Source organism: Melanerpes formicivorus, unplaced genomic scaffold (assembly GCF_026170545.1).
Source record: "Melanerpes formicivorus ecotype bairdi unplaced genomic scaffold, bMelFor1.0.p_v2 SCAF_9, whole genome shotgun sequence".
Taxonomy (NCBI): Eukaryota; Metazoa; Chordata; class Aves; order Piciformes; family Picidae; genus Melanerpes; species Melanerpes formicivorus.
This window is the reverse complement of record NW_027142361.1, coordinates 16,425,990-16,452,298: the sequence shown is the minus strand read 5'-3', so window position 1 is coordinate 16,452,298 and position 26,309 is coordinate 16,425,990. Positions and strand designations below refer to the sequence as shown.

Sequence of the window (26,309 nt, the reverse complement as noted above, 5' to 3'; positions counted from 1 at the left end):
AGGCTGAACAACCCCAGCTCCCTCAGCCTGTCATCATAGCAGAGCTACTCCAAGCCCCTGATCATTTTCACAGCCCTCTGGACCTGCTCCATCAAGTCCCCATCCTTCCTCTATTGAGAGCTCCAAAGCTAGATGCAGCACTCCAGGTGAGGTCTGACCAGAGCAGAGTGAAGTGGTGGAATCACCTGAGCTGTGGATTCACACTTGTGCCTGAGTGGTGTGTGTCAGTTGCTTGGAGAGAGCTAGGGAAGAGGGGGGTGTGCCTGTGAATTTTCCATGGGTTTTATTGTGGCTCATGAGGTTGGCAGTTGCCTGGACATAAGTCAGGACAAGATCAGTCCCTGCAGTGCACTCTGCTGCCTGTGGTATGGCTGCTGGGAAGGAAAAGCTTGGCCTTCTGTGCTGTGAGCACACACTACCAGCTCCTGTACAGCTTTTCACCCACCAGCACCCCCAAGTCCTTCTCCACAGGGTGCTCTCCATCCCTTCACCCCCATCCTGGACTGATACCCAGTTTCCCCTACCTAGGTGTAAGATCTTGCACCTGGCCTTGTCAAACCTCAGGAGGTTTACACAGCCCTACTTCAACAACCCACAGGTGCCTCATGCTCACTTCTGCATTCATTTTAGCCTCCTGAATTTCTCCTGATCCAACTTTTTGGGATGCTGATGCTCGGTACCTGCCACTGGTCATGGCCACAATGTGGCACAGGGGTGCTGGGTGCCAGGGAGCTCAGGTGCAGCTTGAGCTGTAATAAGCTGCTCCAGGCAGGAGCTGGGTGATTTCATTGCCGTAATCTTGGGCTTCCTGACTTGAAATGAAGCTCTGCCAACTCCAATATTTCTCCTCTTTCTATTTATATGCCTTTTCCTCATTGCTTCAAAATCTATCTTCTGCCCCAGCTTTGGTAACACTGGGGTGACAAGTGAAGTGCCAACTCACTGCTGCTGGAAGCACAATGGCTGCAGAGCAGGTTCTTACTTCCCCATAGCATGAGAAGAAACCCCTTTTTGCCCAGGAGTTTGGAGGAGACCTTCTCACCTTCAACTCCCTGGAAGGAGGCTGAAGCAAGCTTCAGGTCGGTCTTTTCTCCCAGGGAACATGCAACAGGACAAGAGGAGAAGGCCACAGGTTGCACCAAGGGAGGTTTAGGTTGGACATGAGGGACAATTTCATCCCCAGAAGCCCTGGAACACGCTGCCCAGGGCAGTGGTGAAGTCACCTTCCGTTCCCAGGAGGGATTGAAAAGCCATGGAGATCTAGTTCTGAGGAACATGGTTTAGTGGTACACTTGGCAGTGCTGAGTTATGTCTAGACTCTGATCTTAAAAGGTCTCATAACCTAAATGATTCTACACTTACACTTTTGAGGTAAGTCTGAGCCCCTCTGTCCTCTCTGCTTTGGTCCTCAATTCCAGCTTGGTGTTACCTAACAGGCATCGCCCTACTGGTACAGCTTTGCAGCAAAAAACACCCAGATCCACCACAGCACCTGCACAGCCACCTGTGCTATATCCACAATGAAAACATACCTGTGGACACCTACAGCTGGTTGTCTTGCCCTGAGGAGCTGCCTGCTGCTGCTGCAATACCTGTCTTCACTGCCTGTGGATAGAAGTGTTCCTGCTCCTTGAAGCTGTATGAGTGGATGCACCACCCAGATCAGACAAGATGAAGCAGGCAAACACAGTAGTTGTGACACTGCATGGTGCTGACCAGATCTGGACAGTAACTCCTACAAGGTGGAAGAGTTAGTCTGCAGTCACACATCCATCTACTGGAGCCAACAGCAGCAGGGACCTGGAAATACAAGGAAAGCTAGGGGATACCTTAAAGACTCGAGGCAAGGTGAAACCACCATTGGTGGGTGACACGCTGGATGTGAGCTGGCAATGTGCAGTCACAACCCAGAAGGCAACTGTATCCTGGGCTGCATCCAAAAGAACATGGCCAGCAGGTCAAAGGAGAAGATTTTGCCCCTCTACTCTGGTGTGACCATTTGAGGCTGTGCCTTTAAGAAAGGGACAGTGCTGGGACACTCTGGCTGAATGTTTTGGAATAATAACAAAAACAATCAGATATTCTAAACGAATTTCATTGGTAGATTGGTAGAATGCAACTAAGTTTTGAGTTCAGTTGGAATTTTGCCCAGTTTCTCTCTGTCCTGCTTTTCTAGCTTGTCTGCTTCTGAGCAGCCGGAGTTCTGACCTTGGATAAAGATAAGCACTAATCCTGCAATAATAGTCCTAGTAAAATTCTTCTTTCTTAATAACTATCTTTTTCTCTCTCTAACCCTCTTTGGGAAAAAAAGGGAGGTAGGGGGAGAGAGCGGGGTACAGGGTGGGAACCCTCCTCTGTCTAGAGGAGTGAATTTCATTCCTGTATTCTTTGTTTCCCTTGCTGTATATTTCTGTACATATATTGTAAATACTGTATATATTGTATATCTAACCTGCTTTTCCACATCGCTTGTAAAATATAGCATTCCTTCTGCTCCTCCGACTGAGTTAGCTGTGTTTTTTTTCCTCTTTGTGGGGGAGAGAAAGCTAGGCCTTCTCTCTCAACCCACTACACTCATGCTCTGCAAACAGAATGCAAACAACAGCATCAGTGGTTTGTGCCTCCTTGGATGAGGGAAGGCAGCAGCTCCTCAATGGACCACAGGAACAATGGATGAGACAGGAGGAACCAGGAACATGAACCGAGCAGTCCAGCACTAAAGATGTAATTAGGAGATGGTCTGCCTCCCTCCCTGATGGGGTATGCAGCAGCTTTCTGTGTTTTTCTTACTGTGCAGAAATATTTCTCTGGATTCACCCAGTCCACAAGTGACACTGGTTCAATTCTGCACCCACACAAGATCTTTATTCTTACTTTTCCAGCCATGAAGAAATTAAACAAATCCTCTGAAGCCTTGAGCAGGGAATGGTTCAAGCTGATCAGTCAGGATCACTAACACCACCCTCCTCTTTCCCCAGCCTCAAGAAGAGGTTGGCAAGTCTGCTTTCCTTAACTTCCAGAATCCCAGCGTAGTGGAGGTTGGGAGGGACACCTGGAGATCACCTGGTCCAACTCCCCACTAAAAAGCAGGGCCACCCAGAACAGGTTGCACAGGATTGCAATATCCAGGTGGCTTTGGAACCTCTCCAGAGAAAACTCCACAACCTCTCTGGGCAGCCAGCACCCTCATGGGAAATTTTTTTCTCATCTTCACATGGAACCTCCTGGGTTCTAGTTTGTGCCTGTTGGCCCTTTGCCCTGGGCACCACTGAAAAGACTCTGTCCCCATCCTCTCGACCCTGCCCTTTAGATATTGATCAGCATTGAAAAGATCCCCTCTCAATCTGCTCTTCTCCCAGGCAGCCAGTACCAGAACAAGAGGACACAGTCTCAGGCTGCGCCAGGGGAGGTTCAGGTTGGATGTTAGGAAGAAGTTCTATACAGAAAGAGTGATTTCCCATTGGAATGGGCTGCCTGGGGAGGTGGTGGAGTCGCCGTCATTGAAGGTGTTCAGGAGGAGACTTGATGGGGTGCTTGGTGCCATGGGTTAGCTGTTTGGGTGGGTTGGATTGGTTGATGGGTTGGACATGATGATCTTGAAGGTCTCTTCCAACCTGGTTTGGTTTATTCTAATTCTAATAAACAGCCTCAGGTCTCTCAGCCTCTCTTCATCACAGAGATGCTGCAGTCCCCTCAGCATCTTTGTAGCCTCTACTGGACTCCAGTAGTTCTGCCTTGAACTGGAAACCCCAGAACTGGACTCAGTAATTCAGATGTGGCTTCCCTTGGGCATAGGACCCAGGGAGGAGAATCTCCCTTGACCTGCTGGACACACTCTTCTCAGTGCACCCCAGAAGACCTTCTGGGCCACAAAGGCACGTTGCTGGCTCATTGGGAACTTGTCCACCAGCACCCCCAGGTTCTCCTCTGCAGAGCTGCTTTCAGCAGGTCAACCTCTAACCTGTGCTGGTGCAGGAGGCTGTTCCTCCCCAGGTGCAAGATTCTACTCTTGCCCTTGTTGAACTTCATGAGGTCCTACTCTGCCCAACTCTCAAGCTTGTCCAGATCTCGCTAAATGGCAGCACAGCCTAACTGGGTGTCAGCCACTCCCCCCACCTTTGTCTTATTGGCAAACTGGCTGATAGTCCATACTGTGCCTTCATCCAGGTCATTAATGAAGTTAGTGAATAAGATTGGACCTAATCCTGAGCCCTGGGGAACACTGGGAGCTACAGGCCTCCAACAAGACTCTGCACCTCTGATGATAACCCTCTGATCTCTTTACTTCAGCCAGTTCACAATCCACCTTGCTGTCTACTCATCTAACCTACATCTTGTCCAGAGCTCGTGCTGAGATGAGGCACTCAATGCAAGCAGCTCCTGTGTACCCCCTTGGAATGACTGACACCCCCAGCCACCTCCTCTGCATGTTGTTTGCTTGCAGATAACTGCTTGGCGACAGGCGTTCGGAGCATCTTCGTTAGTCTTTGTGATTAACAGACCTGGGAATGTATTTAGTTTCAAAACCTGCTTGCTGGCAGCTGGAAGACTACCAGCCATGATGTATTTAACAGATACAAGAAAACAAGACCTCCTCCTTTTGTTGTCTGCTGAGATGTTTCATAGTTTCATTCAGGGTTGGAAGGGACCACAAGGATCATCTAGTTCCAACCCCCCTGCCATGGGCAGGGACACCCCACACTAGAGCAGGCTGGCCAGAGCCTCATTCAGCCTGCTCTTAAACACCCCCAGGGACGGGGCCTCAACCACCTCCCTGGACAACACATTCCAGGGTTTCACCACTCTCATGGTGAAGAACCTCCTCCTCACATCCACCCTGAATCTCCCCAGCTCCAGCTTCATTCCATTCCCCCTAGTCCTATCACTACCTGAGATCCTGAGAAGTCCTTCCCCAGCCTTCCTGTAGGCCCCCTTCAGATACTGGAAGGCCACAATTAGGTCACCTCGGAGCCTTCTCTTCTGCAGACTGAACAGCCCCAACTCCTTCAGTCTGTCCTCATAGGAGAGGTGCTCCAGCCCTCTGATCATCCTTGTGGCCCTTCTCTGGACACGTTCCAGCACCTCCACATCCCTCTTGTAATAGGGGCTCCAGAACTGGACACAGTACTCCAGGTGGGGTCTCACCAGGGCTGAGTAGAGGGGGAGGATCACCTCCCTCGACCTGCTAGCCACACTTCTCCTGATGCAGCCCAGGATCTGATTGGCTTTGCAGGCAGCAAGTGCACACTGAGAGCTCATGTTGAGCTTTTTGTCCACCAGCACCCCCAAGTCTCTCTCCTCAGGGCTACTTTCCAGCCAGTCACTGCCCAGCCTGTATTTGTGCCTGGGATTGCCTCGACCCAGATGTTCTGGGATTGATGATTAACAGAGGATTCTGCAAATAGATGATTTGAGGCAACGCTTAATTTTAGCAAGAAATAGAATAAAGGGTTTTGACTAACCTGATCCTGGCTGGGTGTCGTAGTTTGGGCTGGTGTCCTCTGCTACAGGGGTGTTTCCTGTGTCCAGAAGTCCAGCCCAGTGGGTGGACACAGGAAATTAGGTTATTTCCTACCATGATCCCTTGCACCACTATAAGTCTCACGGCGGGATCTGGCACTTCCTCTTTCCTTCCTCCTCGCCACCCGGTAACTGGGGGAGAGATCTCCCGGCCATGGGCCTGGTTAGGCCCAAGGCCACAGGGGGATGGGCAGTCTCAGATCTGGCCAGCTGAGACTAGCCTAGCAGTGGGGGGGAGGAAGGAGGAGCCCTGGGGGTTTGGGTGCACCCTCAGGTGGGAATGGGATCTCTCTGGGTCTGTTTTGGGTCTCTCTCTTGTCACTGTGTTTCTAGTTTTCTGCACGCACTCACTGTTCTATTTAAACTTTCCATCACTTTTGCAATCCGTTTGTCTGAGTCGTTATTTCTGCGCGTGGTGGGGAGGGGGGGCTGCCCCAACCCATTACATTTTGGTGCACCAACGTGGGGCTGGCTGTTGTGCCCACTCTGCAGATCGATTGCAAAGGATGGAGAGTTTAAATTCAGTTCTGGGCGTCGGTTTGGGTTTGGCAGTTGGGGGCTCAAGTGATGTTGCCGGGGCAACCGTGTAAGTTCTTGTGGATTGTGGGGGGATAACTGGTGCGCTGCCGGTGGCGCGGACCCTCTCCTGCTATTTCAGGCAGGGGTGGTTCTCGACCATCGGCATCGGGGTACCGCTTGAGAACACGGAACCTGCCCTTCCTCCGCGGCGGGGAGCGAAGTGGGGGAGGGGCAGCGGCGAGCAGATCAGAGTCAGGTCCGTTCTCGCTGCGGGGATAGAGCCAGCCGCTGCGAGCGGGCGAGCCAGCTCCCGAAGCCCCGGGGGGGCCGACGGGGACTCCAGCTGGAAGGCCATTTTCAAGGGCTCTGAGAACGCGTGCGTGGCTTTCGCTGGAGAAGCCGTTTGAGTGTCCGAGGGGTGGAGGTGATTTTGATTCTGTGCCGCGGCGGCAGAGGTGGGCGGAGCCCTGCTGCGTGGCGAGCGGCGGCGGCGGACCCGGCCGTGCGCTCGGGCTGCGGCGGGGCCGGCCCTAGTCTCTTCCCCGACTTTGTCGGACGAGTTCCGAAAATGGCGCCGAGCACCTGGCTCCACCTCCCTTCTTCTCAGTGAGCTGTGGTGCAGCCCCTCCCTTTCCGGGGGGGGGGGGTGTGCAGCCGGATGCTGTCTTGTTTTGGTACGGATACGCCTAGTGGGGGGGGCGGAGTACCTCGGACATGCATCCGTGTAGTTTTGGACCGCAGTTGGAAGCGGTTGATTACGGCACCCTGGATGGATTGAAAAAGGCAGTCGTGGGTTGGATTGTTTCGACTGGCCTGCCCCAGGGGTGGAGAATATGCCGCCGAGTGATCATACGTGAAAAGTAGAGGCTTGGCTGAGAAGTCGTGAGGCTTTTTCCAGGTGACCAGGATGCCCAACAGATCCATGGAGAACTTGCACCGCAGGAGAATGAGCTCTGCATCGCCGGGAGGTTCCACTGGATGAAGGAGGAAGAACTGGAATGGACAGACACTTGAGCATGACTGAGAGACTGAGTGGACGCCCAGATGAAGACACGGACTTCGCCGGACATGTCATCAGTTTTCTGATTTGATGATGTGTTTGGGTGCAGGGATTATGATATGAAATAAGGGGTGGCTCCTGTCGTAGTTTGGGCTGGTGTCCTCTGCTACAGGGGTGTTTCCTGTGTCCAGAAGTCCAGCCCAGTGGGTGGACACAGGAAATTAGGTTATTTCCTACCATGATCCCTTGCACCACTATAAGTCTCACGGCAGGGTCTGGCACTTCCTCTTTCCTTCCTCCTCGCCACCCGGTAACTGGGGGAGAGATCTCCCGGCCATGGGCCTGGTTAGGCCCAAGGCCACAGGGGGATGGGCAGTCTCAGATCTGGCCAGCTGAGACTAGCCTAGCAGTGGGGGGGAGGAAGGAGGAGCCCTGGGGGTTTGGGTGCACCCTCAGGTGGGAATGGGATCTCTCTGGGTCTGTTTTGGGTCCCTCTCTTGCCACTGTGTTTCTAGTTTTCTGCACGCACTCACTGTTCTATTTAAACTTTCCATCACTTTTGCAATCCATTTGTCTGAGTCGTTATTTCTGCGCGTGGTGGGGAGGGGGGGCTGCCCCAACCCATTACACTGGGGAGGAGAGCAAGGACTTCCCCAAAAGAGTTCAGCCCCCAGCTATCATGCAGCTCTGTGAGGGATCTTATTTGTCCCACTGAAAAAGAAAATTAACTGCTCTGAAGCATCCTTAATCCAAAGCAATCAGTTTAACTGCTGGCCCTGATGGACAACTCCAGCATGTAGAGAGGCCACTCTAACAAACTGCTCTGATGAACCCAAGGCTCATTGCAGGGACAAGATAAATATGGAGAACTTGCACATTTTCCCCCACCAAAACAGAACAAAGCTTCACCTTCACTGTCTCTTGAAACGCCAAGCTGAATGCAGATCCATGTTCCTCTCCATTCTTTTTTCCTTTAGGGATTATGTCCAATGTAGTGTAGCAGCTCAACATCCATAGTCACCACCACCTGTGCTCTGACCTAGGGAAGAATCAAGTGTCAAAGCCCCACACACCAGGTGCTGAGCCTGAGGCACCCACCCCCAGGCCTGTCACTCTCTGATGCACTCACACCATTCTCTTCCTTAAATGTGAGGTCACATAAGCAGCTTTCACCAGCAAACGTCCTCCTCCAGTCACCAAAGCAGTGGCTGTCACCAAGACCCAGCTACTTTACAGGACCTCACATGCAGGGCTCTGTGCAGCTCTGGAGTTCACAGCAAAGAGCAGGTACAGAGGAGGCTACAGCAAAGATCTAAGGGGGCTGGAACCTCCCTGCCAAGAGGACAGGCTGAGAGAGTTGGGGGTTGGTCAGCCTGAAGAGAAGGCTCCAAGGAGACAAAAGATGGGGACAGACATTTTATCAGGGCCTGTTGTGACAGGACAAGGCATGATGGTTTTAGACTAAAAGAGGAGAGATTCAGACTAGAGAGAAAGAATAATTATTTTATGCTGGTAGTGGTGAGACACTGGCTCAGGTTGCCTAGAGCTTGTAGATGCTTCATCCCTGGAACCATGCTAGGTCAGGTGGGACAGGGCTCTGAGCACTCTGCTCTACTTGAAGATGTCCAGGCTGACTACAAGGGGGTTGGCCTAGATGACTTTGAAGGATCCTTTCCATCCAAACCACTCTATAACTCTTACTTTGCTGTGATGCACAGCAATGTATAGGTGAGAAAGGTGGACAGCAGCACTGTTACCTCCCCAGGAGCTGGAAGAAAAACCATTTACAGAGCACCAGAGCAAGCAGCTCCAGCAGCAGTTTAGGAACTCCCTGAAGCTAAAGGTGGCTCTAGGGCCCTGTTCAGTAATCTCCCACAGGCAGATGTGATTTAAACCCTTTGCCATCACCAGGGGCTCCAACAATTCAGCCTTTTGCTGTGTGGAATCCCCTGGACACTCCCTTAGCTGTCCAAACATGAGGGGAGTATCCAGTCAACAAAGCAGAGCTCATTTTCTCCATAAGGTACATAACACAAACTTCCCCTCCCCACATTGTAGGTCTCTGACAAGCTGCTTTGTATGTTCCGTTTTGTTTTCTTCAAATGCTGTTGTTTAACAAGCTGCACACAGCTTTTGAAGCAGAACCCCACGGATTCAAGCACTCTCCCATTTCATTCCCCCACTGCAGGCATTCTATTTACCCTTTAGATGACTTGTGACTATGGGGCTTGTTTTCAGAGAGCTTCAGGGTTCTCCCTTCTGCCTCTTCCATAAGGAGTCATCACTGAAATGAGGAGGTGGTCACTGCAGATGTTCCTTTACCAATTCACTAGGTGCTGGATTAAGACTCACTAGCTTGTGGCACCTTAAATAAAAACAAAACCAAACAACAAAACACACAAAACCCACCAAGGTGTCAGGTGTGATTCCAAAGAGTCACTCAGCATTACCACACTTTTTAGTGCCTTAGTTAAAAAACAAACAAACAAAAAAAAAAAACACAACACCAAAACCCAAAGGACTTTATTAATTTATAAAGTACAGAGTTGCAAGAGATTAAAATATTGTACAGACCAGCTAAAAATACTCAGCAGCTGTGAAAATACTCATCCCACATGGCAAAAAACAAGGCAGAAAATTAGTCAAGAGCCATTTTTGTGCCCTGCACAAAAATGCTGCAAGGGTGTGCAAAGTGACTTGTATTCCAGAAAACAAAACAAACAAAAATGGACCTGGTCTCTACCAAAAACAGCCCTGGAAGACCACCAGCATGCTCCAAGGACAGGCAGAAAGCAGACAATCAAGCAGCAGCAGCTACAGCATTAGGAAGAGGAGGAAGAAGGAAGTTTACAAATCAAAGCAGAAGAGTATTGGTCACTGAAAGCTGCAGAAAGCAAAACCCAGAGTAGAAAGCACGATTCCCCAGAGCTGGAGGAGTCTGAAATCAGTAACAAGTACAACTCTCCAAAATGAGTCTGAAAGCAACTAGACTTAGGTCAGACCAGGCTGTAATGCAGGTGCAGAGCTGTCTCCTGCCAGAAGGCAGAAGTGCTCTCTAGAAGAGGGTGACTGTAGCTCTTAACACAAGCTCCAGCCCCCCCATTTCCAGTCTGCACAGAAGTGTGAAGAGCTGAATGAGCTTCAAAGCAACCACATCTCTCACTGCTGTGTACACACCAGTGCTGTTGGACTGGGGAGACTCCAAGTTTGGAAGTTTAAATTAATGTGAATTATTTTTTACACCTTCTCATAACAAGGTCCACTCCTACTGGTGGTAGAAGTGATGGGGACAGAGGTCAATCGGTGCTTGTTTGTTGAGGATAAACATTTGACAGCCTGGAGGAGCCAGTGAGGAAATGTGTTAACACATTTCCATGGAAGGCCAGTGGAGCCTTATGGCAGGAAGATCCTCTCCAGGGACTTAGCTGCTTACAACACAGTCTTCTATAGTGCAGCCACAGTCTCAGTGGAGTGGGACAGAGGGAAGAAGTTATCTAATTATTTCAAACAAAAATCAATGCATTTCTGTCCTCTGCATGGTGTAGGTGGCAGAGAGGGGCTGACTGTGTTATCTTTTGGCAGTTTGTTCCCTTCCTCCCAAAGCAAGCTGTCCCTGAAGGACATTATTTCAGCTCTGCACTGCAGAAGAGCGCAGGAGGAACCTTTGCCAGGAGCTCGCTTGAGCAAGGCAAGGCTCAACAGCAGTTTACAGACACATTAAAGTACTTCTCAAACAGGGCACAAATTAGACTTCCCATTTACCTGCCAAGATTCCAGTTCAGGCCTTTTCATTTCCCTCGTAGGAGCAGCTGGCACAAGCAGCTAACACAGCAGGAAGCACGATTCCTTAAACTGCTTTTAAGTGTTAGTGACGCATACGTTCTAATCAAGAGCTGGCATCTTTAACATTCCTTTATTTATTTTAAGAAGGCATTTTAGTTAATCTAAGCAAGAATATTCAAAAAGCCACTGCCAGGAAAATACTTTTTTTTGTTTGTTTGTTTCTGCTCAAAACTTTTCAGAATAGACACAAAGCACTCTTGCCAGCTCATCCAGCAGACATCACTTGCTCACATGGCCCAAGCGACACAAGAATTACACACACCCCACACCACCACCCCAAAAATAAACCTCCTGAAGACAACTTCTGTGCCAAGGACAAGCACCGTGGTGCGATCAAGGAGAAGCCAGGAGAGGCAGTTGACATGCAATGGGGCAGAGAAGCTCATCTCCAGATGATTTGTGCATGTTTCTTTGACATCCTTCAAAGGGACAGTCAAAGGATAGCAAGAAAAGGATCTTTAAAAGAGCAAGTTCACAAAGCCCTCTACAAGTGAGTGACAATGGGCAGGGAAGTCAAGGAGACCTCAACCAAGTTTCCACCTATGCTATCCACTGTAGAAAAGAATGTTAATACAAAAACATTGAAGGTTTGCATAAAAAGAGTTTCTGTAGCTCTCCTCTAAGAATTACTGTACAAAAAGTTATTGTCCATTTAAATAGAACCGCTGGGTAAAACTGGAAGCTGGCAACTGTCTTCTGATCAACCTGCTTGCTCCAAAGGAAGGTAGAGTTGTTTGTCACCTCTGAGGCCTCCAAATCACTCTGGGACATGGTACCTGCAAAAGAAATGCACCAAAGTTGCAAAATACTTCTTGGCAAGAGCACTGGCCCACACCAAAATTCTCCTGACCCACAGCTCTGCCTTGAGGTCACCGATAGCCTACACACGCTTAGGGAAGAGCATGAGGGCAGGTACCTGACCAGGCCTTCCCCAGGGAAAAACCCAGTTATGAACCTCATGGAAGACCTAACAAGGGCAAGTGTAGGGTCCTACACCTGGGGAGCACTAGCTCCCTGCATCAGCAGCTCTGCAGAGGAGGACCTGGACACACGTTCCCCATGAGCCAGCAATGTGCCCTCACGGCCAAGGCAGCTAATGGCCTCCTGGAGTGCATCCAGAACACTGTGGCCAGCAGGTCAAAGGAGGTTCTCCTCCCCCTCTACTCTGTCCCAGGTCTGCACTCCCCAGTTCAAGAGAGACAGGGAACTACTGGAGAGAGACCAGTAGGGACCACAAAGATGCTGAGGGGACTGGAGCATTTGTGACAAGGAAAGGCTGAGAGACCTGGGGCTGTTTAGCCTGGAGAAGAGCAGCCCAAGAGAGGATCTTCTCAATGCTGATCAACAGCTAAAGGGCAGGTGTCAGGAGGATAGGGTTAGACACTTTTCTGTCCTGAGCAGTATTTAACTTATGGATTTCCTGAACTACAAGTTATATCCATCTCCTTGTATTGCAATTCATGAAATAGTATAGGGATTTGATGTTTGGCTGCCCTACATTGTAGAGTTCATTTCCCTGTGATGACAAAGCATTATGGAAATAAAAGTATCTCCTATTTGATTCAAATTTATTCTGAAGCACCTAGATTTAGCATTGCAGAAACCCTTCTCAGCTCCTGTGTTGCTCCTGATTTAAGATGAGGAATGCTGACTATGAGATCAGGCTGTTTTCTGGACTGCAGCAACTATCAACTGGTGTTTAAGCCTGCTCCATTTTAGGAAGGTGAGTCTGTTTCCTTTCAGCCTGTGCTAATACAGCATTCAAAAGGGTAGCACCTTGTGGCATGGAGCACTGTGCCACAAGTCATCAACTCTGATGACATGCCAAAAGCAGCTACAGGAGGTGTTCCACTAGCTTCCTACTGAACTGGGGTTCCTACTGTGCTGGGGTTTCTCTTCTGATTCTAGTCTGTAAACCTACAGCCCACTCTGGTTTCATGATGAAAAAGTTAAGTCAACAGCAGTTAAGCCTGACACTATGCTACTAGAGCCTTTTTTCCTCTGTATCCTTGCAAATTCCTCTACAGCAGGCTAACCAATTCAGGGCTGGCCTGCCAGCTAGTAGTACTGCTGCTATAACAGTACATCAGGCCTCCTGTTTTGGGTGACAGTCCCCAGAACTGTGGGTCCTACCAGACAATTAAGTAGTCTTCAATGCTAAAACTGATTTTTCTAGATAAAAAGAAAGGTTGGTCTTGTCCACTGAGACTCCATGAAAGCATCTGAGGCAGTACCACACAAGATAAAACAGGAGAAGACTGAGATTAGTGAAAAGGGAAGATGTAAGGCAGTTAAATCTGTCCCAAGGGGAAAACTGAATCAGGTAATTGGGAAATGAAGAGTCTAGAGTAGAATTTTATCAAGATCAGCACTGGCAACAGGCTTGTTTAATTAATGTTTTCACTACCAGCCTTGGCACAACTAGAAGTGTGCCAGTGACACAAAGCTGGAGGCATTAAGGTTATAAAAAATAATGAGGAAATATTCAGGGTCATTCACTGTTTCTTCTGTCAAGGGATGAAGCTCAGTAATAGAAAACATAAGGTCATGTGCCTGTGCACAGAAATAACTGCTGTAACCCAGAATCTTATTGATTTGAAGCAAATCAAGTCAAAAAGGGCTTTAGGACACAAGGTAATTATGAGAGGATTAAGTGATATAGACATGAAGTGAGAGAGATGCAATGCTGTAATACATCAGGAGGAGTATTTCCAGACTTTTCAAGGACCTGAGGAGACTTGCCTAGTGAAGAAATTATTTGTGATGGAGGAGCCAAGCAACTGGCTGTGGAAAAGAAGGAAGACTGCTAAGCTTATTCTCTGTAAAAGAGTTCAGAATGGGCAAACACCCAGTAAGGAGAAGATTAAACTAAAGGGTAAGTCTGGTCTAAGATCAAGAGTATGAAACCTATCAGAAATGCATTTGGGTTGCAAAGGACAATATCCTTAGCATCTGGCTGTCCTTACAGGTAAGTCTCACTGAGTGAGAGACACAAAAGCCTTTATTGCTATAAATAAATTCTAGGATATGAAGCCCATAACAGCAGACAGGACTTGAAACTCCTTTCTGTGTTTTCATTGCTCTGCTGAAAGACATGGAATCAAACAGACCATCTTGGATTCCATATAAGACATTTAAACTCTCATCAAGAGACCACCATGAAGTCACAAGGATTAGGTGCAATTTTTCCCCAAGTGGGCACATAAAAACAGGAGTCTCACTGTAGGAGTCCACCTGACTTCCAGTCAAGCCTTTTCCAAGGCATTTACACATTAAAGAGTTCAGGACATCAGATCATCTCACCTGTCAGATAAGGACCCAGTTCTGATAAAGCACCATTAATGCTCAGAGTATTATATATAAATATATAATGCTCAGAGTGAAAAATAAGCCTGGCTTTAATCTGACAGTGGCTACTGTGCCTGAATCCCACATTTAAGATACACACCTACAAATATACATGAACTTTTCCCACTTCAGCTTTTATTGAGTTAGCAAACATATTGTAAAAGCAACAAATGCAGGAGTGAGGGCAGAAATCTGCCCTCATTTGTGCAAAGTGATGAGGTTTAAGGTAAAGGACTAGCTCAGATACAGGCAGCACAGACGATTCCCTGAACACCATTAAGGAGACCAAAGTTAGAGGTACTTCAACCACATTCCTTGTCCCAAACATTCATTGAAGCCTTTTCCATTTCTAGTTTGCCTGTGTCTTCCTGTTACTGTGTTTTCACAACGGCTGTAGGTCAGGTTTGATTTCAAGGGCTTTGGCCTGGAGGTCAAAGACAGCAAATCCACTGTAAGCTCAGACTACAGAGGGAGAAGACTGACAGACACTAACCTGAATGTCCTTCATCTCTCTGAGACAGAGCGCTGATGCTTTTGGCCATAGGAGATTTGCCTGATGCGGTCTTCCAGCTGGAAGGCATCCAGCCTTTCCTTTGGGTTAAAAGTCAGCATATCGTGCAGGAGCTTGCAGAGACCAGGTGACATGGACTCCTTGTTCTTCAGAGGAATCTGTAATTTCATGGTGGGGTTCTCCAGCAATGCTTCTCCGAGGGGAATAAACTCCTTACCTTGGCGGATGTAAGTTCCTGAAAACAAGGTAGAAGTCATCAGGTTATACAGGCAGAAGAAAGTCTACGCAAAATGCTGTCCTGCACAGCACAGGTAGACAATGTGAGCAACAACATATCTGAAAGATGACTGGGAAGATCACCTCTTAAGAGGCAACCACCAAGCCAAATATTGGCAGAGGTCACTACCTAAAGAGGCTTTTACTTTGAAACAGTAATCGAGATGTCGCGCGAGGCTGGGCACACAACCCTGCACAGAACAGAGGGAGCAGGTCCGAGCACAGTGTGCATGTAAAGCAGCTGGATGGAACATCTACAGAGGAAATGACCTGCTGATCCACACAGAATCATAAACGCTGGGAGCTGGCAGGGACCTCTGGGGATCACCTAGCCCAACCCACCTAATAAAGCAGAGTCACACAGAGCAAGGTGCACAGGATCACACCCAGGCAGCTTTGGAATCAATTCAGAGAAAGAGATTCCACAACCTCTGAGGGGAGCCTGGTCCAGAGCTGTAGCACCCTCACAGGCAAGTTTTTCTTCATTTTCAGATGGAACCTCCTGGGTTGCAGTTTGTGCCCAGTGACAGGGCAAGGGCCAACAGGCAACACTGAAAAAAGTCTGGCCCCATCTTCTTGACCCTGCCTTTTAGATATTGATCAGCACTGAGAAGATCCCCCTCTCAGTCTGCTCTTCTCCAGACTAAACAATCCTAGATCTCTCAGGCTTCCCTTGTCAGAGAGAAGCTCCAGTCGCCACAGCTTCTTCTTAGCCTCCACTGGACTGTCTCCAGTAGTTCCTTGCCTCTCTTGAACTGAGGAACCCTGAACTGGACCCAGTACTGCAGATGTGGCCTCACTTAGGAAGAGTGGACAGGAAGGAGAATCTCCTTTGATCTGCTGGCCACACTATTCTTTGTACACCCAAGATGAATTTCTTTTATTTTGCCCTGTTTCACTGACCTGGAAGATCTAGAAGGGAAGGAGGAAGGGCAGGGAGTGGAGAAAAGATGTGCTTGGCTGAGGTGACTTGAAAGAGCTAAAAACCAACATTTACTCAGTCAAACAATTTTCAATTAAGATGACAGCACAGGCCATTTACCTTTGGCCAACTGCTCCTTGGCAAGATTAAGGAAAGAAAATGTGTGTTCCTAGTAATCTAAATAATTTCACTGGATGCTGAAGATGACTAACCAGTTTCCAAAACACAACAGTAAAACCAGCTTTGCTCACTCGAGCTGTTCTGCCCCTACAGCCAGCAAAGAATAAACGTTTCAAAGGCAGCAACCTGCCTGTGCACAAAGGGCTGGCATCTCAGGTTGGTGGGCAGCTGATTTAATGAAACCTCTTCATGCTTTGGTCTCAGATGCAGCCAGTTGCTTGTTTCTGCAGGCAGGAACCAAAACATTGACAAGTGTTTGGCATTTGAAAGAAATAATAGAATTAGAACTCAGCCTACTTGGGAGGTAAAGTAAAATGAAAAGGGGAAGCACAAAAGCGTCTCAAAGATCCTCCACAGAAATTCCTTTTAAGAATGTAACGATTTAACAGACAGACAAGCAGGTATTGGATGCTCTCAGAGCCTGGTAGATGTTTGCAATTATTATGCTAATGTGCATGACTGGCACTGTCTCCTCTGGAGATGGATTTTCCACCACAATATACTTCCTGAAATCATTTTGTACAAAGCATTTCAAGCAAAAGGGGGGTTGGAGGCAGGTGGAGGTGGGTGGGAGCAGGGAGAAAGGAGGCCATCAGTCCAGTCATCCCTGCAAGAGCTCACATCTCTAAACTGGGAGGAAGCTCAGCCAGATGGCAGGGGAGATTATCTAAACATCCTTTCCCAGTTTATTGTTTGGCTCTTGGAACATTCTTTCAGTGCTCCAAGTAATCCCATCCCTTGGTTCGGCCAAGTCAAGGATATGGGTGAGACCCATAAGGCAAACCGCTGCAAGGTTTTGGTTTTAAAAGCATTAAAACCATTTCTGAGCTAAATTCTCTATGACTTTAAGACAGCTCACTCTCCAAGAGCCACAAGGGTTATTTCTGTCATAATTTTTTAGCAGCAAAAAGGGTCAAACCCATCTTTGAAGAGCCTTCCTTAGAGTAATGAAAGCCTGGCAGCAGCAAAGCCAGAAGCAATCCCTCCCTTAACCTTTAAATCCCCTCAGAGTGTATTTGAAAAATCTGGCAATGATCTTCCAATCAAAATGACTTGGAAACACAAAAGCATTCCCACTGCTTTAGTGTCTTCAGGATTTGGAAATCCTGCCTGAGAACAACTAAGTTAGGAGCACCCAAACTTTGGGTTTCTTTGAGTTGCAAAGTGCTTACAATCACCTGGAAAATCTGTATCAAAGGCATAAATGTCACAGCACTTGTAACTAAGCATCTCTCTGAGGATCATACTCAGAGTTGTGGCTGACACCCCGTCAGGCTGTGCTGCCATTCAGCGAGACCTGGACAGGATGGAGTGTTAGGTGGAGGGGCACTTCATGAAATTCATCATGAGCAAATGGAGGGTCATGCAGCTAGGGAGGAAAAATCCCTTGCACCAGTACATGCTAGAGGTTGACCTGCTAAAAAGGAGCTCTGCTAAAGGGCAGGTGTCAAGAGGATGGGGCCAGATTCTTTCCAGTGGTGCCCAGCAGCAGGGCAGGGGTCAAAGGGCAAAACTTGAAGCCAAGGGGTTCCATCTGAAGATGAGGAGAACCTTTCCTGTGAGGGTATGGAGTACTGGACCAGGCTGCCCTGAGCCTGTGGAGTTTCCTTCTCTGGAGAGATTCCAAAACTGCCTGGATGTGCTCCTGGGCAATCTGCTCCGGGTGACCCTCCTTTAGCAGAAGGGTTGGGCAAGGTGATCTCCAGAGGTCCCTTCCATCTCCCACCATTTATGATTCTGTGATCCCTATGGATCCAGTACCCCCACTGACAACAGGACAGCTTTGATCTGATCCTCACCAAGCAATTCCTTCCCAGTGTCCCCGTCTCGGAAGGTAATCCTCTCGACCATAGCCCAGAAGATGACCCCAAGGGCAAATATGTCAGCCTTTGCAGTGTAGTGGCATTCCCACACTTCTGGAGCCATGTAGAAGTTGGAGCCACATGCAGAGGAGAAGCAATGCTCGTTCACGTTCCCTTTACCCTGGCACACCTTGCTGAGGCCAAAATCTGCCACCTGCAATGCACAAAAAGCAAAAGGAACATAAATTCTTCACCAACACCACACCTAAAAGCACATTGACAAACAGCAGGCCAGCTAATTCTGCTCTGAAAGCCACCATATCATGGCAGTGACACTTGTGGGGTAGTGAAAACAGAGCTGATGGATTTCCTGTTAGTTGTCCATTCCTCAACTTTCCTGTTGTTTGTTCCCCTTCCTAAGATGGGCACAATGGGCATCAGCCTTGCCCTTCTGCAGAGTTCACTCTGATTACATCTTAACTCCAGAGTTTGAGAGCTCCAAGCTACTAGGAGAAAGGCAGCTTAACCAGTCTTTACCTCAGTCAAGGCACTAGCATGAAGCACGAAGATATCCCCCATCTCCCCTGAGCATCAGTATCTGCTCAAGGCAGCAATATTGGAGAAGCTTTAGCTGTTCTAAGTGGTCAGAATGTTCTCAAAGTTTAAGGGAAGAGGAAAACATTGCTTCAGTTTTGGCTGATCACGATCTCTGATTATCTGGCAGCAGTCTGACAGTCCTGAATGGCTCAATGGGATGAGAAGTTATGAAGGATATTACAGAAACACACCATTGTGACCTCCACTTCATTCCAAGAGTCCTGAAAGGCACAAGGGGCAATTGATGTAAACTACAGCACAGGAAGTTCCACCTCAACAGGAATAAGAGCTTCTTTACTGTAAGGGTCACAGAACACTGGAACAGGATCCCCAGAGAGGTTTTGGAGTGTCCTTCTCTGGAGACTTTTCCAGATGCATTCCTGTGCAACCTGTGCTTAGATTCATTGGTCCTGCTCTGGCAGGGGGGTTGGACTCTATCTCCAGAGGTCCCTTCCAACCCCTAACATCCTGTGATCCTGCAAAAAACAAGCCCACAACTGGTATCAGATATTCCAAACACACAAGTATCACAAGACTCACCAAAAGCCCATGTCAATGCATGTGATCTGTCAGCACAGAATCACAGAATGGTTTGGGTGGGAAGGAACATTCAAATGTCTTCCAGGCCAACACCCCTGCAGCCAGCAGGGACATCCTCAACTAAAGCAGATTGCTCAGAACACCCTCCAAGCTGACCTGGAATGGTTCCAGGGATGGGGCTTCTACCACCTGTCTGGACCACCCTCAGCATAAAAAAACAAAACTAAACCAACAACAACAACAACCTCTTCCTTCTCTCTAGTCGGAATCTCCCCTTTTAGTTTAAAATCATCACCCCTTGTCCTGTCACAACAGGCCCTGCTAAAAAGTCTGTCCCCAGCCTTCTTACAAGCTCCTTTAAGTACTGAAAGGCCACAAGAAGCCTTCTCTTCTCTAGGCTGAACAACCCCAACTCTCTCAGCCTGTCCTCACAGCAGAGAGGTTCCAGCCCCCTCAGATCATTGTTGTGACCCTTCCTGGACCTGCTCCAACAGGTTCATGTCTCTCCTGTGCTGAGGACCTCAGATCTGGATACAGCACTACAGGTAGGGTCTCACTAGTGTAGAGCAGAGCAGAATCCTCTCCCTTGACCTGGCTAGCCATAATGCTTTGAATGCATCCCAGGACATGACTGGTTTCTGTGCTGGGTGCACATTGCCAGCTCATGTCCAGCTTTTCACCCACCAGCACCCCCAAGCCCTTCTCCGCAGGGCTGCTCTGCATCACTTCATCCCCCAAGTCTGGACCGATAGCAGCAACCACCTCAGCCAGCAAAGTTTTATACCTTCACCTTTACTATGGGACTTCCCTGGTGATGAGAAATGAGGATGTTGTCAGATTTCAGGTCTCTGTGCACGATGTGGTTCCTGTGGAGGAAAGCCACAGCGCTGCTGAGCTGGCGCATGAAGCTGTTGTTCAGCTGGGCGTCGGGGCTGCGTGACAGCAGGTACTCGTTCATGTTGCCCCCGTCACAGAACTCCATCACAAAATAGAGGAAGCAGGCCGACTGCAGGTCCATGCACCGCCGGCCCTTCAGGCAGGTCTCAACGAGCAGCAAATGGTTGTTCGACTTCCTGTACCGATGGCTGATGGGCTGGAAGACTTGGCCATTCTGCAGGATACATTCCTCCAACTGGATCACGTTTTCGTGCTGCCTCTGGATGCTCTGCAAGGCCCAGAACTCTTGCAGAGCCAGCTCTACGTTTTCAGGCACGTTACACTGCATCCTTTTCACAGCTACTTTATTTCTAGTTTGGTTAAAAATGGCCTCATAAACCACCCCATAGTTCCCTCGCCCCACTTCTCGAATGATGCTGTACTTGGCTTCTGTGGCCATCTCTCCCTTTCGGCCCATTGACAAGCAAATCAGAGGAAAAGATCTGAACTCAGGGCAACCTGGAGTTAAAAACCTGGAAAGGAATGGGATAAAAAAGCTTAAAAGTCTCCCAAACAAAGCATCTTATCAACAATCAGTTGCAAATGCTCCCAACAGGTCTCAATTTTAGCAGTATATGCTGCAGCTGCATGAGGACCAACAGCTAAAAGGGGGTTTAAGAGAAAGACTATATCCATGGTAACTCTGAGACATTATCAAGTACAATCCTGACTGCACAGTGGGGTATAACCACCTGGGAAGCGACATCAATTTGGCCACAGCAGATGAAGTTTAGTGAGAAAGAAAAAACTCTGTAGACACGTTTCCTAAGCAGGGCAGGAAATGGAAGACAAGACCTCCTGGGTAACAACTCCCAGGGCTATCAAAGATGACTTCAGGGCCCTGGGAGACCTGGTTGAGGGGTCAGGGGCACAAATAATTTTTTCATCAATACCTTTAACTGCAGGAGGGAATACAGTAAGGAACAGGTCAGCAGCTATAGTTAACAAGTGGCTTAGAGGCTGGTGCAGTCAAAAGAATTTTGGGTTTTTTGATATTGGGAAACTTTCCACTGCACCAGGCCAGCTGGCAACAGATAGAGTACATCTGTCCCAGAGAAGGGGAAAGATCACTGTATATGAGAACGGACTGTCCCCCAAAGATAAAAAAATCCTGGGTAGGGAATTGGCGGGTCTCATCGACAGGGCTTTAAACTAGTTTCGAAGGGGGAAGGGGCTGAAAATAGTCCTCTCAGACAAGAGTCTGGGGGCGACAAGCTAGAGTCAGAGGTGAAACCAGCAGCCCAGCTGAAGTGCATGTACACTAATGCACGAAGCATGGGTAACAAACAGGAGGAGCTGGAAGCCTTGATGCAGCAGGAAAATTATGATGTAGTTGCCATCACAGAGACGTGGTGGGACGACTCACACGACTGGAGCGCTGCAATTGACGGTTACAAGCTCTTCAGGAGAGACAGGCGAGGAAGAAGGGGTGGAGGGGTGGCCCTTTACATCAGGAAGGCACTAGATGCCATTGAGATGGAGGCTAGGGATGATCGGGTTGAATGCTTGTGGATAAGAATTAGAGGGAAGACCAGCAGGGCAGACACCCTGGTTGGAGTCTGTTATAGACCACCCAACCAGGAGGAAGATGTTGACGAAGCATTCTATAGGCAGCTTAGGGCTGTCTCAAGATCTCCGGACCTTGTTCTCTTGGGTGACTTCAACCTGCCTGACATCTGCTGGGAACTCAACACGGCAGAGAGGAGACAGTCTAGAAGGTTTTTAGAATGCATGGAGGACAGCTTCTTATCCCAGGTGCTGCGAGAGCCTACCAGGGGCAAGGCTATGCTTGACCTCCTCTTCACCAACAGGGAAGGGCTGGTGGGCGATGTGGTGGTTGGAGGGTGTTTGGGGTCCAGTGACCACGAGATAATTGAATTCTCGGTTTTTGGTCAAGCCAAGAGGGGCGGCAAGAAGACCTCCACTCTGGACTTCCGGAGGGCAGACTTTGGGTTACTCAAGGAACTAATTCAGAGGGTTCCTTGGGATAAAGCCCTTAAAAACAAAGGGGTCCAGGAGAGCTGGACCTACTTCAATGAAGAATTGTTGAAGGCTCAGGGACAGGCTGTGCCAATGTGCCAGAAGATGAGCCGCAGGGGCAGACGGCCAGCCTGGATGGTTCATGAACTTTTAATGGAACTGAGGGAAAAAAAGAGGGTGTATCACCTTTGGAAGAGAGGGGAGGCAACCCACAGAATGTTTAAGGATGTTGCTAGGTCTTGTAGGAAGAGAATTAGGGAGGCAAAAGCACACTTGGAGCTTAAACTGGCCTCTACTGTGAAGGACAACAAAAAGTCCTTCTATAAATACATTAATAGTAAGAGGAAGGGGAAGGAAAACCTCCACTCCTTGGTGGATACGGAGGGGAACATTGTAACAAAGGATGAGGAAAACGCAGAGGTACTTAACACCTTCATTGCCTCAATTTTTACTAGAAGGGCAGAACGTCTTCCTGACAGCTGGCCTGCAGAGCTAGCAGAAGGAGCCAGGGAGCTGCACAGTTTCCCTATGTTCCATGAGGCGGTAGTTGGAACTCTCCTTAGCAGCTTGGATCCCCACAAGTCCATGGGACCAGATGGGATTCATCCTAGGGTGCTGAGAGAGCTGGCAGATGAGCTGGCCAAGCCACTCTCCATAATTTTCCAGCAGTCCTGGCTCACTGGCGAGGTCCCAGAGGACTGGAAGCTGGCCAACGTGGTGCCCATCCATAAGAAGGGCCGGTTGGATGAGCCAGGGAATTACAGGCCTGTCAGCCTGACCTCAGTGCCAGGCAAGATCATGGAACAGGTCATCCTGAGTTCAATAACACAACACTTACAGGATGGCCAAGGGATCAGGCCTAGCCAGCATGGATTTAGGAAGGGCAGGTCCTGCCTGACCAACCTGATCTCCTTCTATGATCAGGTGACCCGCCTGGTGGATGTGGGGAGGCCTGTTGATGTAGTCTACCTGGACCTCAGCAAGGCCTTTGACACCGTCCCCCGTAGCAAACTGCTGGCCAAGCTGTCAGCCCATGGCTTGGACGGGAGCACACTGCGATGGGTTAGGAACTGGCTGGATGGCCGAGCCCAGAGAGTGGTGGTGAATGGTGCCACATCCAGCTGGCAGCCAGTCACTAGTGGTGTGCCCCAAGGATCAGTGCTGGGCCCCGTCCTCTTTAACATCTTTATTGATGATCTGGATGAGGGCATTGAGTCCATCATCAGTAAATTTGCTGACGACACCAAGCTGGGGGCAAGAGTTGATCTGCTGGAGGGTAGAGAGGCTCTGCAGAGAGACCTCGACAGGCTGGACAGATGGGCAGAATCCAACGGCATGAGATTTAACACATCCAAATGCCGGGTTCTGCACATTGGCCACAACAACCCCATGCAGTGCTACAGGCTGGGGTCAGAGTGGCTAGAGAGCAGCCAGGCAGAGAGGGACCTGGGGGTGCTGGTTGATGGTAGGCTTAACATGAGCCTGCAGTGTGCCCAGGCAGCCAAGAGGGCCAATGGCATCCTGGCCTGCATCAAGAACACTGTGGCCAGCAGGAGCAGGGAGGTCATTCTGCCCCTGTACACTGCACTGGTTAGGCCACACCTCGAGTACTGTGTCCAGTTCTGGGCCCCTCAGTTTAGGAAGGATGTTAACTTGCTGGAACGAGTCCAGAGAAGAGCAACAAAGTTGGTGAGGGGTTTGGAACACAAGCCCTATGAGGAGAGGCTGAGGGAGCTGGGGCTGCTTAGCCTGGAGAAGAGGAGACTTAGGGGTGACCTTATCACTCTCTACAACTCCCTGAAGGGAGGTTGTAGACAGGCTGATGATAGTCTCTTCTCCCAGGCACCCAGTACCAGAACAAGAGGACACAGTCTCAAGCTGCGCCAGGGGAGGTTCAGGTTGGATGTTAGGAAGAAGTTCTATACAGAAAGAGTGATTGCGCTATGGAATGGGTTGCCCGGGGAGGTGGTGGAGTCGCCGTCATTGAAGGTGTTCAGAAGGAGACTTGACGGGGTGCTTGGTGCCATGGGTTAGCTGTTTGGGTGGGTTGGATTGGTTGATGGGTTGGACACGATGATCTTGAAGGTCTCTTCCAACCTGGTTTGGTTTATTCTAATAAAGTTTATTCTAACTGAACTTATTCTGACCAGAATTGACTTTTAAAGGAACAGAAGTTAGCCAGAAGTGCCAGTTTGACACTAAATCTGTCACCCTCACTTTCCCCTCTCAGAAATTCACTTTACCTATCATGTCCCTCCACTTCCACTAACAATTTTCTCCCAGTCCATGCCCTGATCCTCACCCTCCTCCAATTTCTTCACAAGCCTCACACTGCACACTCTATCTTCCCCTCACACTTCCCCTCCACCTTAAGCTACTTGTCCCACTCCCAGCCTACACCAGGTCTTTCCTCCCAGGCTCTTCTACATTATCCCAGGTTTAGGCCCTCAATAATACATTAATCATTCTCTGCTTTCATGCTCCACATGTTCCTTTCCCAATCCCCTTAACCCTTCCCAACATTGCCTTCAAAGCCCCTGCTTCCCCTCAAATTCTCCTCCTTTCCTAAACCCTGTCCAGCTCCCCCAACCTAATTCCCCCTCCTCCCAGACCACCCTAGCTTCCTCAATCCCCTCTCCCTCCTCCAGCCATGTGCCTTTACCAAATCTTTCATCTTTCCACTTAGTCTTCCCAACCCTCTCCCATTCTAGTCCTCACTCTCCAGCCCTCAGCCCCCCACTCCTCTCCAAAGCAGTCCCCACCACATTCCAAGCCCTGGCCTCACCCCAGACCCACTGCCACCACAATTCAACCCCACCTCATGCATAACCACACTCTTTCCCCATTCCCCAAGTTCCCTTCCCCCATCCCTGCCTCCACCTATCCCCCGAGGCCCAGCTCTTCCCAGCATCTCACTAAATTCCCTTCCCCCTCCCCATGCAAGTCCCTCTCCCTTTCCCCACCCCAGCCCCCTTCCACTACCCCCGACATGCCCCTTACCCACTTCCACCATCCCCTCAGGCTCATCGCTTAGACACCCATGCCACCTCAGCCTATTTCCCCTCCCCCAGCCCCCTTCCACCATCCCCTCAGGCCCAACTCTTCCCCACTTCAGCCTCACACACCTCCTTCAGCCCCCTGCCCTCTTTCACCATCTCCTCAGACCCAGCTCTTCCCCACTTCTTGCCTAAGACTCTTTCCCTTCTCCACTTCAACCCCCAGCCCCGTTTCAGACCCTCTATCCCCAGCCTGTTCTCCCTCGCACTCTCTTTCCACATCCCCAGTCACTTTCCTGACTCCATCAGGCCCAGCTCTTACCAGCATCTCAACCCTGGCCCTGGCCACCTCAGCCCCCTTCCCCATATCCTGCCCACTTCCATATCCCCTCAGGCCCATTTCTTCCCTTCTTGCCCAGAGACTCCTTGTCTTTCCCATCCCATACTCGGACCCACTCCAGGCCCCTTGCCTACCTCATATCCCTTGCTCAGCCCCAGGTCCTTCTTCCCCTCAGCCCCTTCCCAACCACCCCGCCCCACCCCCCGCCCAAATCTCTTCTTCCCCTCAGCTCCTTCCCCAGCCCCAGCTCTTCCCAACACCTGGTCTACGATCGCCGCCCCACCTCAGGCCTCGGCCCCCGCGGCCTGACCCGTTCCCGCCCCCGTTGCCTCAGCCCCTCACAGCCGTTCCCCGGGCCCGTTACCCTCCTCCTCTCCTCACCACCGCAACCGACCGCTCGCGCCGACCTCACCAGTGCTGCCGCAATTCCCGCCACAGTCGCGTGGCCCCGCCTAACAGCCGCAGCCGACCAACCAACAGGAAAGAGGTTCCGCGGAAGCAATCCAAAGTCAGCGAGGAGGGCGTGAGACCTCCACCGGACCAATCGGAGAATGCTTCGCCTTCTCCGGCTCAAGCAGCCCAGGCGGGGACAGAGAGGCGCCTGCGCGATGCTATCAGTGCGGCAGGACTATAAACCCCAGAATGCTTTGTGGCAGGAGGAAGGGTGCACGCTGGGGACAAACTTCCCCAAAACACGACGTGTCTGGGAGCAGCGGGGAGCAAGAAGGCTACTGCGGACAGCAGCATGGCTTCGTTAACGCCAGGTGGTGCCTGACCGACCTCGTAGCCTGCTAGGATGAGTGACAACGGAAGAGCTCTGGATGTCCTCTGTCTGGACTTCTGTGTCCACCACAACATCCTTCTGTCTAAACTGGAGCAAAATGGGTTTGATGGCTGCATCGTTCAGTGGATGAGAAATTGGTTGGATGGTCACATGGATGTCCAGATGGAGAACAGTGATAAGTGGTGGCCCTCAGGGTTCAGTACCGGGACCACTGC

The 26,309-nt window shown here is 49.8% G+C and overlaps 1 protein-coding gene across 2 annotated transcripts; it reads right to left on the bottom strand.

Moving 5' to 3' along the window:
* Positions 1-9,560: 9,560 nt before the first annotated feature.
* On the bottom strand, positions 9,561-25,765 carry LOC137443523 (serine/threonine-protein kinase 35-like). Of its 2 annotated transcripts, none has more exons than XM_068143291.1 (5): positions 25,723-25,765; positions 19,849-20,467; positions 17,919-18,135; positions 14,724-14,976; positions 9,561-11,658 (listed from the first exon to the last, which is right to left on the bottom strand). In XM_068143291.1, the coding sequence occupies exons 2-4, from the start codon at positions 20,410-20,412 to the stop codon at positions 14,735-14,737; spliced, it is 1,023 nt and encodes a 340-aa protein (XP_067999392.1). In that variant the 5' UTR covers positions 20,413-20,467; positions 25,723-25,765; the 3' UTR covers positions 9,561-11,658; positions 14,724-14,734. The 2 variants fall into 2 exon arrangements, with proteins under 2 accessions (XP_067999392.1, XP_067999391.1); XM_068143290.1 differs by having other exon boundaries at positions 25,692-25,736.
* Between the last annotated feature and the right edge of the window lie 544 nt (positions 25,766-26,309).

Excerpts from the sequence above, each read along its gene's own strand:
- LOC137443523 (XM_068143291.1), bottom strand. The coding sequence starts at position 20,412 with ATGGGCCGAAAGGGAGAGATGGCCACAGAAGCCAAGTACAGCATCATT. Across the intron at positions 18,136-19,848 it reads AGGGAAGTCCCATAGTAAAG|GTGGCAGATTTTGGCCTCAG; the intron begins GTGAAGGTATAA and ends TGTGCATTGCAG. Across the intron at positions 14,977-17,918 it reads CACTGGGAAGGAATTGCTTG|GAACTTACATCCGCCAAGGT; the intron begins GTGAGGATCAGA and ends CCTTGTTTTCAG.